This window comes from Rosa rugosa, chromosome 6 (genome assembly GCF_958449725.1).
Source record: "Rosa rugosa chromosome 6, drRosRugo1.1, whole genome shotgun sequence".
NCBI classification, from domain to species: domain Eukaryota; kingdom Viridiplantae; phylum Streptophyta; class Magnoliopsida; order Rosales; family Rosaceae; genus Rosa; species Rosa rugosa.
Window position 1 is genome coordinate 2,975,015 of NC_084825.1, and position 15,030 is coordinate 2,990,044.

The window sequence follows — 15,030 nt, forward strand, 5'->3', positions numbered from 1 at the left end:
TCGTCATCACCTAATCCTGCTACTGCACTCGTCCAATCCTGCTACTGTACTCATACTCGTCCAGTTCTGATACTGCACTTTTTCCTACGTGCCGGAGCTTTTTTTCTCACTGGTTTTGTTCGATTATTTCTTGTATTATCACCCTTTTGCACCTCCACACAATAGCCAATTTGAACCATAAACAATGAAAATCATATCATTAACATAAACAATAAACTATAAAGTAGCGGATCAATTCAATTTGAACATTAGCAGATCATATCATTGACAGTAGCCGATCATATCAAAGTAAACCACAGAACCTTAGTGATACTAAATTCATGAATCTGCTCCTCATGTATATCAAAGTAAACTACAGAACCTTTGTTACGCCCGGAATCAAAATTTTCATGTTTAGTTGTTATTAAACGAGGAATGACGATTTTCTATACAATTTATTTAAGTTTCGATATTTTAGGGGGCCCTGAAAGTTTACTTTTTGACCGGGTCAAAATTTGAAAATTTTTTCTTCATGAAAGTCGTAGAGGACGTTAAACCGAGGGCGTGCATATTTGGTTCGTAAAAATCGGACTTCATATGCAAAAGTTATAAGCGAAATACGAAAGTTACTGTTTATGGTAATTTGGAAAGTTACTGTGGGTAGGTCAGAAACCTACCCAGCCACTTTTCTCTCTCTTCTTCCCCGATCTCTCACTCTTCCTCTCTCTCCCCCGCGTCGGCCCTCTCCCGTTTTTCCTTGATTTCTCCGGCATCCGGCAACCAAACGGCGCGCCACCACCCATAAAAGAACCGTCTCTTTCTCCTCTACACGTTGGTACCCGTGGGTCACGGCGATTTGGCCAGAAAACCATCAATTTTGACCAAACCGTCACTGTAGCAGTTGTGTTCTCCAGCAAAATTCTCCATTTTCCGGCCACTTCCAGAAGTGAAATTGATCCTATTAGGAGCGCCTCTAGTCACTGATCATCTTCCCTCAAAGCTTCTAGCTGAAATTCTCACTGTGGAAGGAGAATTTGAAGGATTTCCAAATCGGTGAGTTTGGAAATTGATGAAACTCGATTTAGGACAGTGGCAGTGTCGTAAATTATGATGAAACTCAAGTATTTTAGTCATTTGTCATTAAAATTGGGAATCAGGCTTGATTCATTTGGCTTTTGGGCCTGGGCTCATGTCCTTATTTGTATAAATCTTTTTGCAAGTAGGTTTTTTGTGTTTACATCTTTGGTCATGTGCTACTATGTAATTTTCTATTTTTTTTATGCCTCTGTGGCTCCGTTCGCTCAAAACCCTCAATATCCATCGAACAGGAGATTCTTAGGTAGGACAGCCGTACCATGTGGCGGTAGGGCTGCCAAATCAGAATCTTATAGAGGGATGTTTTGAGTATATTGCTTTATTAAAAGAGGGCTAATTTTGGGATATGCAAAGTTCTTTCTTAATTTTGATTGGACTGTCCTACTGCCACGTGGTAGGTCAGTCCCTACCTAAGAATTTCTCTCCATCGAACTGATTCAGTTTTGCACTGCTAGAAGAACGACCTCACCCATATGAATTGAGGTCTAAGAAATTTCTAATGCGAAAGAGGAAATTACGAGAGAAAACAAATAAATTAAAAGATAAATTGTTCATTCATTATATCAATGGATCTTACATTGGAGACAAATTGCCTTATATAGTTCTCTATGTAAGCAACCCTAAATGTCTATTTACAAGATGACCCGACCCTAGTTCAATAGGCAGCCATTTAGGCAAACCAACACACTAGCCTAAGACAATATATAATAGATCCTAACAGGTTGATTAATTAGCTTTAGGCTTTAGTTGCGAGTTTAGGGCTTAACCCTAAATATAAGTCGGTTAGTTGTAAGTTCGACTTTCTCTCTCACGTGTCGATAAGTTGTGGCATGTTATTATTTGGAATTACTAATATTATGGAGATTATGATACGTAATTACTAGTTTTTTCTTCGTCCCTTCATCAAGGTATTTCTCAACTCAATTAACAAGTTGATTGACGGGATTTCTCAACTCAATTAACAAGTTAGTGAACATCCCGTCAATCTGTACCTGTTCCAGAAGATCACTAAAGAAAAGGGAGTTGATCAGAAGTGATTGTGCCTGATGCACACGTATTGGTTTAGAGTGAAGCAATAAGGAAAACACTAAATTAGAGATACACTGATCAGTAAGGAAGACTCCATTCCCAGAAGGCAAGAAGACATATAGACATGTTTATAGTCCAACTCCAACTTCGGTGTTTCAGTTCCCAAATGAGCTTACTATAATTCAACTGCCCGGTACAACTAATGAAATACATTTCTTGATTGCATCTACTTACAATACTACATTGTCCGATGGCTATATAGCGATTGAGATGCTGCCATGTTAAGGGAGAGGCCGGTGGCATGGATTTTAACACAGCCGAAGCTATGCTCTTCTACTTCCCTAGCTGCTTAGAAACTGGAACTGTAATACAACGGCTGACAATTTCTTGTGAAGGATTTTACTTACAATACTGCATTGTTCAATGGCTTCTTCATAGTGATTGAGCTTTATCAGATATCCTACCATGTTAAGTAGAGGTAGCATGAATTTTAACAGCCAAATTCATGTCCTTGTACTTCCCAAACAACTCGAACATGAAGTCACCACATATGTTATGGCCTGTGAAAAAATAAAATAACAATAATAAAGAAAGTAAAAAATAGAAATAAAACCCACCAGAATTTTGTCAACAAGGAAACCAAAAACACTGCAAAACTCAGAAGCTCATCTAGGACCATAAATGTCATATCTAAGCATCAGAAGTTGGTAACCATTCATACCATTGAATAGCCTCTCCAGTTTTTCCTCCTCATAGAGGCTGCAGGCCTTGAGCGTTGGTAGATTTATGCACCAGTATATATGGATTGAGAGTTGAATATTGTCACCAAAAAGCAAGGAAATGCAGATGATATGTAATATTTTTATTTATCAAGAAGAAAAATAAGTACAATGCAAAATATTCTTTGTTTAATCACCTAAACTGCAGATACTACTAATTACAACCCCAGCTTGGAAAAGTAGCCAGCTTGCAAATTTGAATGTGATTCTTATTTTACAGTAGTTGAACTGCTGCGATGGTAGGGATTTTCTCACGCAATTTCTGTGTGACAGCAACTCTAACAGTCATCACCCCAGCAGCAGGACCTGTGATCCGGACTTTGACTATAGGCTCATCGATTGCCACAAGTTCTAGAGATCCACCTGCTGCCCCTACTAAGTAGGGTCTAATTTCTTCAAGTACCTGGAAGAGTTTGTACATACATAAGATAATTTTGTTTTGTTTGGGAGAAGCAGGTATTATTGAAAACCCAAAAAACTAACAATGACAAACAAGTGGACAATATATCCAAGCTCCTCACACACCATCACCAACAAGAAACCCCAACTAGAGACGTAACAGCAGCAGACAAATCTAAATAAATAGCAAAGAACAATCTACTTTTTAAAAGCTGAAGAAATTGATGCCCATAGAGAAGCCCAAAAACAAACTCCACCCCACAAGCTGTGCAATTCATCCCCTCTTAAATTCTCATAATATTTGTTCACTTGGCATTATTCAATTACAATTATTCCAAAATACTGTAGCACCAACAACCTACTCAAGAAGTGCTTGGCACCTAAGAACAGATGAGGGAGAGAAATAATGATAATACAAGCAGGGGACATAGATTTCACTCCAAGTAAGCTTTCAATTAAACAAAAAATGCAAGGACATCAGAGGCACTAGAAACAAAATCAAAACATAGGCAACCTAATTCCAAACTAAAATCTTCTTAGTAGCAGTAGTGCAATACTATATAGTATCTACATGGACCATTCACAGAAAAGTACATCTAATTTAATAGTTATAAAGGCCTCATATAGTCAAATGAAGACATTACCTTCTCTATATTTTCTTCATTCAGCTCAAGGCCTGTTTCTTCATCTGCTATTGGTTCCACAGCAACTATTTCAGGGATTTTTTCCATTAAACGACGCTCAATACCCATTTTCATTGTCATAACAGAGCTCGGACATGATCCACATGCTCCTTGTAGCTTTAACCGCACTATATTGCCATCAATTTCATGTAATGCCACATTCCCCCCATCAGAAATGAGATATGGGCGGATTTCATCTAATACACTTTCCACATTTTCTGCAGTCAATGGTAATTCCACGGCTGAATCTGGAGTAGCAACCGCCTTAACAACTGTGCAGTTCATAGATCAGATCATTATCCAAACTAAAGTAAAAACAGACTCAAGCCGCACATACTACATGAATAACATCATCCCCTTTACAGTAAAAAGAATATTTCTATATTGAATAGTAAGCTTTTTCACAAAAGGACATGCTCTTGTGATGTAATGAAAGGCTGCAAATGGCTTTTAAACAACCATTGTTTGGACTAGCGAGTATGAATATGTTAATTTTGGAATATGAAACTATAATAATATGAGTTTCCACTAATTTCACTTAGGTAGCCTTTACACGGGTAAGATATATACTTGCGTAAATTACATGAAGGACAAACAAAACTAATGCTGAAATGAGGAGAAACACATATAAGAGAGCAACAAGTTATAAAAGCATAGACCAGACAGCACAAAATAAAAGAGCCTTTAAGACCACAAATTTCAGCTTGAGAAGTTTTCCTACCCAAAAGAAATTTATAGAAGATAACTATTAGAAAATAGTGAACAAAGGTAAACACACTCATGGTTGTGAAAAGTACTAAGAATATACGAAGTATGTCTTCTAAATATATAGTAGTAGAACCAATTTTGGTATCTGATGGTTTTAGAAGATTTTCATGCATATTCTGTTTCCTGATTCCTTTCAATACTCTTTGAATTCAATAATAAATGAGAAAAGTTTGAATAATTTCAGTGCATCAAATTGAAGCTTTCAAATCAATGATAGAGCAATCAGTTTCACCGAATGTAATTTTTTTTTTTTTGGGGTTACATCGGAGGGTAATATAACAAAGAAAATACTATAATATATTTCAATTAAGAGGAACCAACCTAGATTGCGTGAAGGTGAAGGTAACTGAAGCCGTGAGCTCTGCCGCACCAAATTATGCCCTCTAGTGAATGAAACAAGGGAGCCTCCTGATAATAAGCTCCAACTCTGCAAAGAAACAAAATTTTTAAAAATTACAGACTAACAAGAAGAGGGAAACTGTTTTTTTCTTCTTTCCTTCTTTCTTTCAAATGAATGGGAAATGAATGAAAACTGTGGATACCGGTTGCCGAAGTGCTTGTTGGGCCATGTAGTACGACGGCGGATTTTGAAGAATAGCTTTCATCCCTGCTTCAAATGCAAGTTGAAATTGATGACGAGAGGACGAATGGACTTTTGTGGCCTTTCACCACCGGCAATCCAGGAATGCAAACCTGGGTGAGCTAAAACTTCTTAGTTAAAAAAAAAAAAACATTAACCTCTACGGTGCCAGAGAAATTTATTAATTTCAAAAAGAAAGATACACCTAGTCAGGGGGGGGATGCAGTGCACCTTACCCCTCAAATGCAATACAACATTTAGAAAACAAAATAAACCCAACTCTACAAGTCCCTAAAAACTTGAAACTCTTTGATTACTGAATCACGGTTTCTGGGTGCTTGGTTTTCAGCATTAATACTTAGAAATTAATATTCTTATAAGCTAATTCAACATGAAACTGATTCCTGATTCTGTTTATACTAAAGCCAAAACCACCAAAACATTAAAACAGCCGCCGGTTTAAATCAAGTTTAGAGCTTTAGACCCCGGTTCAATGAACTGAAGATTAATTAAAGAAGCCCAGATGCCCAGAAGCAAGGCATCAAGTATTCATCTTTTGAGACCAAACTAAGAACAAATTAGATGAATATAACAGTAAGAATAGATTTAACTAAAAACAGCGTTTAACCCTAAAATTATGAGCGAATTAATTGGAAGTAGATAGCTTACAATTTGATGAGATTAGAAGAGGGGGGGCTTGAGGGAGATTGGCCTGAAATTGGAACACGGAAGCGAGTCGGCTAGCTTTAAGCTGGAGATGATTTATACACCACGTCTTTGTGTTTCTAGTTTCTACTTGTAATTTTGTTTCCTATTTATACGTCTTTTCACAGTAACCAAACGACACAAGTCTCTAACTGTTGAACACTTGAAGCATCGATTAAGAGGAATCTGGCTTTGACCCATTGGTGCTCAATTTTTAAAATTTTTCATTTAAATTCTTGAATTGAGAATAGTAATGTAAATAAAATAATAAATTTCATTTAAAACTATCCGTATTTTTCACGGTCCAATAACAGTTAAGCATGATTGAATGCGAAATTAACTCATCACTTGACGGAACTAATAACGCACCCAAAGTTATTATCAACATACTTTAACATTGTAAAAAGTTATTATGTATATATATTTTTTTGAACAAGTGTAAAAAATATTTATTTTTGATTAGATGTTTTATCTAATATTAAGAGAAGAGAGTTTGTTAACCAAAATCTAGAATTATAAGGTAAAGTAATCAAGATTGACCCTCGAGCGTTAGATGGACTAAACCTTGTTACTCATGTTCAACAATGTTATCACAACTTATGGATATGATCTCCATTTTATGGGCGTTATTGCTAATGTTGTTTAGATAATATGGGCTTTGTATCTCATATATTGGACATAAATATAGTACTGAAATTCGCCTATTTTAGCAGGATTTTAGTAGCTTCTATGACAGTAATATGAAGACAATATGTGAACTAAAAGAAATACAACAATCTCTTTACCGGATATTTCTCAGGTGCGGACGTCCGTACCGAAATTTTGGTACGGATTTCCTGTTTTCGACCACTTTCCGGCCATATTTTTACATTTTAACCGTTCAGTTTTTAGGTCATAATGTATAGATCACCTCTGCAAAATTTTAGCCAATTTGGTGATCGTTAAGGCATTCAAAATTGCAATTTACACGAACGGACTGAATCTGTCGAACCGGAACCGTTCGTATTTATAATGGTAAATTGTAGTTTTTGACCACTTTCCGGCCATATTTTTACATCTTAACCGTTAAGTTTTTAGGTCCTAATGTATAGATCACCTCTGCAAAATTTCAGCCAATTTGGTGATCGTTAAGGCATTCAAAATTGCAATTTACACGAACGGACCGAATCTGTCGAACCGGAACCGTTTGTATTTATAATGGTAATTGCAGTTTTGGATGCCTTAACGATCACCAAATTGGCTGAAATTTTGTAGAGGTGATCTATACATTATGACCTAAAAACTGAACGGTTAAGATGTGAAAATGTGGCCGGAAAGTGGGGGAAAACGGGAAATCCGTACCGTCCGCACCCAAGAAGCCCTGTCTCTTTACCTATTAGACTTAACGGCTAGCTCAATTTCATGCCCATCACTATAAGAAAAGGCGTTGGCGTGCATGAAGTACTAGTTTCTTCATCTGTTCCACTATGTTGAGTGAAATTTGTTGCTGAGTGCCGGAGATTGCAAATGCATGTTCAAAATGGAAAGCTTGAGTGATTTCCTTGTGCCCCCCAACAACTGCACTACGTGAGGGATCAATTGCTTCTGGTGAATGACGAATGCACGACAGAGCTACCAGTAGCATCATCCTCTGTGCTTTTCTCATCTCCCTCTTCGATCACACGAAGCAAATGACATTACTGCCAAGTCTTTTTTTTGTTAAACATGTTCCATGCATGTCCACTTTGGTAGCCAGTCAATGACTCACTTACAGTAATAGTGTCCTAGTGTCTTTTCTTCCAACAATTGTTGAATTCATGTTCGTATGTATGCATATGCGTATGTCTTCCCTAATTGTACTTCTCCAAGAACTCATTAAGAGAATCATTCTTCATGTACTCGTAGAATCGTAGCAGTTTAAAGGGCTTTAATTGCAGGGTGAAGGTAGAGTCTAACTAGATCACATATGGAAAGTTGTTCCCAAGGTCCCAACTTCTGCCATAAACTGCTTCCAAATATCTTGGCCCTATCAATTGTTGTTGCTAAGGACCTTGGCAACCACTTGTATTCCATTTTTGATAAGCCTAGCTTCTTTTATACTACTCCAAAACCACCTAAACCTAAAATTGTTGGAGTAGCTATAGTTATGTGTGAGTTCTGCAATTTTCTTAGCAGCAAAAGTTATAGGCTTCACTCCTGGCATGTTGCTCAGGAACCACTTGATTGTCGGAAACTCAACTTATGTGTCACAAACTACTGAAAATTAATCAATTCGTAAGTCCATTGCTACTTTTTTGGAGACGATATTGGTACTGTTACTGCTTATTATCCGGGCAGAAACTAGAACAGAACTTGCACAATATTTCAAACAGTTGATAATGGCACACACAATGGCTGTAACAGCAATGATCAGCACCCTGACAGAAACTGAAAAAGCATAGAAAAAGAAATCCTTTTTTCTTTTCGGTAAATAAAAGAATCTGATTAATAAGCCTGGAAGCAAAATGCTTACCATGAAAGTAAGAACAACAGATGCCAGCAAGCTGATAAGAAAAGACCAACCCCACACCAGGAAATAACAACTACACCAGCGGGAACAACAAATTAAGCGCCCGGGCATCCAACTTAGACCTCTAGTTTTTAGGAATATGGACAAAAGCAACACAACCAAAGACACGAGCTAAAAGATTATGAAATGAAGGTAGGGAGACATGAGATGCAAGAACCTCAAATGGAATTCTTCCCTGAAGGACACTGGATGGAAGACGATTGATAAGATGGGAGGAAGCGTGTATAGCATCACCCCAAAGATACTTAGGCATATGGGCACTAAAGAGAAGGGCACGAGCCATATCAAGTAAATGACGGTTTTTTATTTCGGACACTCCATTTTGTTCTGGTGTTTGTGGACATGTGGTTTGGTGAAAAATCCCATGAGTTTTGAAAAACTCTTGAAAAACATGATTAACATATTCTCCCCCATTGTCAGAACGGAGGACTTTAATGGTGCTATGGTATTGTGTTTGAACAATAGTATGAAAAGTTTGAAAAGCTAGAAAAACTTCATCTTTGGTTTTAAGAAGAGCAACCCATGACAATCTCGTACAATCATCGATAAACAATACAAAATATCTCATACCGGACACAGTCAGTTCTCTAGAAAGTCCCCAAACATCAAAATGAATCAACTCAAAAGGAATAACACTTTTATTAGAAACACTTGGAGAATAAGTAGCACGATGACTCTTGGCCAAAACACATGTCTCACAATGTAAAGCAGACTCATCCACAGCAATAAACAGAGTAGGCATGGTTTTTCTCATAAGACTAAAAGATGGATGCCCTAAACGGCGATGCCACAACCAAATTTCACTTAGCTTATCAGAATTCGAAGTCAAAACGGCGCGAGACTGTGCTCCTGGTTTCTCCCATGCGTATGTCTGATCCAGATGGAACAACTTGCCCCTCAGATACCCTCGACTGATTATCTCCCTGGTGAGAAGATCCTGAAAGATCACATACATAGGATAAAAGGTTACGGCGCATTTAGACTCAGTATTCAACTGTGGAACAGATATCAAGTGATGAGACAAGTCAGACACATATAACACATTATGAAGTTCTAAAGTGGGAGTAACACGCACGGATCCTGACCCTAACACGGGAAAAGCCTCACCATTGACATTGGTTACATAGGACACAGGTGGAGAAGACAATTAAGTAAAATATGATTTGTCATAAGTCATATGATCGGATGCACCAGAATCAATAATCCATGTATCAGAACCATCAAAGTTAGAAACCTTTAAAGCCATACCAGTCTTACCATGACCAGCTATAGAGGCTGTAGGAGCAGCCCCACCTACAGTATGATGATCCTGCCCGGTCACGCCATAGAAGTCTGGTTCTTGGATCAACTGAACCGCAACTGCCTTTGCCTTAGGACGATAACCTTTCTTTTTGGGGTACCCATTCAGCTTCCAACAGGTCTCTCGAACATGTCTAAGGTCGTTGCAATAAGAGCATTGAGGACGAGGGCGGTTGGTGAAGCCTTGTGGAGGACCTTGCTGATGAAGGGGAACTGAACTCTGCTGCTGAAGGAAAGGTGCAAGTGACTTGGCCTGAATGGCTAGGCTAGACACTTCAACCTGTGCATGTTTGACACTTTCCTGCTGAGACTCATCCTTACGGATGTATGTAAAAGCTGTGTTTAGGCTAGGAGGGTCTGTCATTCTGAGCAATTCTCCCTTGGCACTGCTATGCTTCTCATCCAGCCCTCTCAAGAATACATGAACCCTTTCAAGCTCCCTCTCCTTCTGGTACCACACAAGATCTTCCTGATTCTTGATCGTGCAAGGACGCTTCTGATCAATTTTAGCCCATACATTCTTCAGCTTGGTGAAATACACAACTATCGGTTGCCCATTCTGTTGCATACTAGCAGCTTTGCACATCAATTCATGAACCTTTATAAAATCAGACTCATTTGTATACAAATCCCTCAATGTCTTCCATATTGTTTCAGCAGTCTCACACTCTTTTACCAACTGTAGCACATCTTCAGTCATGGCTTTGATTAAGAGAGCCATCACAGATCCATCATCATCCTCCCACTTAGCATAGGCATCCGCATCTTCCTCACTAGGAGCTTTGGTTGTTCCAGTCACATGCCCCATCTTGTGTATGTCATGAAGATGGACAGACATAATCTTCTTCCATGTTCGAAAATTGGTACCATTGAGTTTTGGACCTACAAAAGAACCACCATCTGAACTTCGGACAGAACCCTCAATCTTTTGAACCTCATTGATCTTAGAATTTTCACATTCATCACATTCATCACCGCTCATCGTAACAATATAGTAGCAAAATCACACAATCACAGAGTATGCAGCGGAATAAAAAGAATAAGAGAATCCAAAAAAGTAACAAAATAACACAGGCCGTGCAACAATTTCTTTCCTTTTTTTTTTTTTTTTTCTGCTGCACGGGTTGGTGACCTGGAGAGAAGACGGGTCTGGGTTCTGAACTGGAGAGAAGGACCCAACAATCTAGAGAGAAGGACCGCCGGGGCTGGGCGACGGAGCCGGAGTGCTGGGCGATGGAGGACGAAGCTCAGCAGAGTCTGGACGACGGAGTGCGCGCGACAGGTCAAGAGGAAATCGACGGGTCTGGACGCGCGAATGCGTTGGGAGACGGAGGACGACGGTGCTGGGCGAGGGCGCACGACAGGTCTGGGCGACGAGAAACCCGACGGTGATCTGGAATGATGCCGGATCTGTTGCAGAAGACGGGTCGTGCGACGGAGAAGAAGCGACGCGACCCGAAGATGAGGACGGCGATCTTCACAGATGAAGCCAACGATCTGGGTGCTTTGCAGCGACGCCGGACCTGAAGAAACTTGTTCTGGAAAGATGAAGCCGATCTTGTGAGAGACAGACGTCAACTGACGTCGGTTGGAGATAAGACCCTAACAACAGGGTTTCTAAGACAATTTTCCTCTGGCAACCAGCTTCTCAAGCTTTTGGAGCTCATCTTTGACACAGCAAAGCAATCTCATTTCTTTGAGAGCAAGGAATTAACTGCGCCTTCCGGTGTTCCCTTTTCTACTGTTGATGAGGATTCTCCTTCAGCCGGCCATTATGTTGATTAGGGATATAATTGAAGCTAAAATTACTGTGAATGGAGTATTTCAGAGGTTGTAGAAGGTAAAAATAGTGTTACAAGCAAAGTATATACTGTATATCCTTACCATATACCAGGAAAAGGAATGATAATCGTAATGCGTGTTAATTCTTACATGGAACGAGTCTGAAAATGATATGTAGAATAAGAAAACACTATCATCCTTTGTTTGCTTAATGTGATAGTTTGATGCCACTGCATGCTACTCCACCTTTGTTTGGCCTTGCGTAAGAAAACCAAGCTAGTAAACCTAGTCTTGACTCTTCAGAATTCGTCCCTAACAAGCAATAGTAATAGTCTCTCATAGAGTCATAGTAGGGATAGATTTAACTTGAGCCATTTTCGAAAAGGACCATCAGTCTCTATCCAACTAGAAGAAACTCAATACGATTCCTTAATTTTCTTCACACACACACATCAAAGTGCAGATCACTTTATCTTCTAATTAAGTGAAGTAATGAATAGCCCCATTATTAAAGCTAAACGAGCTCATGCTTTTTTGTTGGTTCATTGCACCCTTTTTTATCACATAAAGACTTGCTTTATGTTAGAAAAATAGTTCCATTAAACATGAAGAAATGTAATCCCATACTCCAGTGTTTCCCGCAAATAATAAGTTGGTATCTGTCTCAAATAGGAAGAATGTAGAAGATGCCATTGGAATGTAAAGCTTTGGAGTTGCAACTCAAAACAACCTAACTAAACAGCTGTGATGCTATAATACTGTAACCACATCACAAAAGCTTACTACTAATGAAAAAAAAAAAATCAATTCAGAATTTGAAGTGATTTTGACACTCCATAATACAATATATTTTAACACTTAAATCTTACTCTGAAGCAGTGCAAGATTGACATTGGAGCGCTAAATTCAGAAAATGAGCTCTAAGCTCTAAGTTTGTCTGAGACATTTAATCGAACACCGTTATGCTATGCGATCTTTAAAAATAGAAATAATATCAACAAAAAATAATAGGTGATTTTATACTAAATAAGAGAGATGGAGTAAATTTTTATGCTCTCGACAAAGTTTACAAAATTACAGAAAGTAAATATAAACTTAGGCCATGTTTGGTACCGGAAAGTGGGCATTGGGAAAGGAAACATTTTCCTTTCCTGCGTTTGGGACAGCCAAGAAAGGGAAACATTTTCCCAAAGGAAAGGAAAAAGTGAGGGAAATTGGTTCCCTCCCCTCCCCCTCCCCCTCCGGAAACACTTTCCCAAAGGAAATGAAATTTTCTGGTTACCAAACATGGCCTTACTGTGCGGAGATTTATCCAAAAGAAAAAGAAAACAATGGCAGTAGAATCTAATCTTTTCGAATCAGGCTCAAGATTTGGCAAATCTCCCCATGGGACTGGGAGTATATATTTATATATATTGGGGTCACGTGTTGTGCTGGGCGCACGTGAGAATCCAGCGCCGACCGACTTGTCGTCAAAGAAAACGACACACAATGAGACACTGCCTTTCCTTTCGCCTTTGACCCACTCCCATGTTTTTTTTTTTCTTTTGGTCTGGACCGATTTGATTGGTAGGCTAATCACAACGTCCACTCGGTATGTACAATACTATAATTAGGGTAATGATAATGTTAACCAAGAGTAATGGGCATGTTATAATCTCCCCTTGCTTATTGGATCTGGCACTTTAAAATATAAATTACAAAAAATATCTATTAATGCATTGATGTACTGAGACCTCATTCACTGATTTATTGACAACAAAATTAAAAAAAAAAAAATTTCCACTAATATTAACAATTGAGAATTGTAGAGACTGGCCAATTTTATTTATTTATTTATTTATTTTTTTTTTGTGATAGAATTCATTCACGCATTGAAAGACTTCCATTCAAGGTGGACAGTGACCTAATTAAACCCTATCACAAATAGGAAAGGGATGAGTGCAGGACCACACTTCTTTTTAAATAAAAATTCTGATGAAATGGAAAAAAGAAATGAAATATATATTTTTTTAATTCTCATATGGCCAAATTTTACTTATAAAAAATCCGTTGATTTTTTTTTTTTTTTTTTTGAGAAATAGATAACTTCATTACTTATCTATGGCCATAAGACACTTTCATCATAAGTTGTCTCATACCAAGAGTTTTGAATGACACAAGCCGCTAAACATATGACAGGTGACCTCATTGTAAACATAATAAGCACAATAATTGATGTGCCTAGCTAAGTAAAACAAACTCCAAAGCTATTTAAGTTCTTGCCATAGCAACCCTAACTGCCTAGAGACCTCAATTGGTGTACGTATAGAGAAGCTAACCTATATAGCACCAGACTCTACCTCAAATGCTAGACACACAAGCATGATACTTAAAGTTTCCCCTTGCCTTTACCTTTAGGGCCAGCTGCCTGGGCAGTAGTAGCAGATGGATAAGTGAGGTGTAAAGAAGTCATCCCCACCTTCTTTTGAGTCCGAGGACCCTTGTTCTTACTCCCAAGTGGCCTACCCATCTTCTTCTTCAGTGTCACAATTGCAACATCATCCTTAACTTCAACCAAACCAAGAGCATCAGCATGAAGCGATAGAAGCTTGCCACCAAGTATAGTTTTGAACTTCTTCAGCGAAGGAGCACTTGCTTCCTGTCGATCTCTCTTCGTATAGGTCAGAGTTGTCTTTTGCTCACCTTGCAGGGCAGGGGCAGCAACTAGGTTTTCTGATCCGGGTTCAGATGGAACCGCTGAAACCAAGTCAGAGGCTAGGTCTTGCAAGACAGTCTCTTGATCCATACCTTCCAGTTCTACCATGGTGTGCATGGTATCCTCATTCGCAGCAGACCCAGAAATCGAGCGTTCTAAGCGCCGAATGACCGGCTTCTTCTTCTTCAGCAAGGTAGAAGAGGGCATAGGTAAATCTCGGCTATTCTGAGTCGAGAAAAAGAAAACACCGCTGGATGTAGAAGGGCCGCCACCAAACTTCAAAACCCTAAGAGTAGAAACTACAGCCTCACACTTCGCTCCAAAGTGAGTGATCTGTTCACACTGAGGGCATCGACCCTTAAGATGTTTAAATTGAAACTGCAGTATAGGTTCAAAACCTGGCGCCAAGAAAACTCGATGCTTCAGAAGAACAGGTTTGGAGATGTCATGAGAGAACAAAATACGGATGGTACCTTTCCGAAATTCCTTCTTGTCATAGTCCAAATAGCTTCCCAGAAGATTCCCGATGAGTATGAAGTTGTCAGGTTCCTCATAGAGAGGAGGGATGCCAGAAAACCTAAACCAAACTCTGACATGCTTCATAGGGACGTCAGCAATAGGGAGGAATCCGTCATATTCCTCCAAACAGACCGGAGCCTTATCAAAGCACCACACACCACCCTTGA

General features: G+C 38.9%; 2 protein-coding genes across 6 annotated transcripts; both read right to left on the reverse strand.

Annotated features, from left to right (window-relative positions):
• Positions 1-2,944: 2,944 nt before the first annotated feature.
• LOC133717808 (nifU-like protein 2, chloroplastic) lies at positions 2,945-6,138 on the reverse strand. Of its 3 annotated transcripts, none has more exons than XM_062144549.1 (5): positions 5,982-6,138; positions 5,275-5,425; positions 5,054-5,159; positions 3,926-4,236; positions 2,945-3,285 (listed from the first exon to the last, which is right to left on the reverse strand). In XM_062144549.1, exons 2-5 carry the CDS (start codon positions 5,335-5,337, stop codon positions 3,097-3,099), a joined length of 669 nt encoding a protein of 222 aa, XP_062000533.1. In that variant the 5' UTR covers positions 5,338-5,425; positions 5,982-6,138; the 3' UTR covers positions 2,945-3,096. The 3 variants fall into 3 exon arrangements, with proteins under 3 accessions (XP_062000533.1, XP_062000535.1, XP_062000534.1); XM_062144551.1 differs by having other exon boundaries at positions 5,275-5,443; positions 5,982-6,115; XM_062144550.1 differs by having other exon boundaries at positions 5,275-5,434; positions 5,982-6,108.
• A 3,038-nt stretch (positions 6,139-9,176) lies between these two features.
• LOC133717519 (uncharacterized) lies at positions 9,177-11,976 on the reverse strand. Of its 3 annotated transcripts, none has more exons than XM_062144235.1 (3): positions 11,797-11,976; positions 9,814-11,672; positions 9,177-9,502 (listed from the first exon to the last, which is right to left on the reverse strand). In XM_062144235.1, exons 2-3 carry the CDS (start codon positions 10,844-10,846, stop codon positions 9,378-9,380), a joined length of 1,158 nt encoding a protein of 385 aa, XP_062000219.1. In that variant the 5' UTR covers positions 10,847-11,672; positions 11,797-11,976; the 3' UTR covers positions 9,177-9,377. The 3 variants fall into 3 exon arrangements, with proteins under 3 accessions (XP_062000219.1, XP_062000218.1, XP_062000220.1); XM_062144234.1 differs by having other exon boundaries at positions 11,749-11,976; XM_062144236.1 differs by having other exon boundaries at positions 9,823-11,970.
• Positions 11,977-15,030: the final 3,054 nt, after the last annotated feature.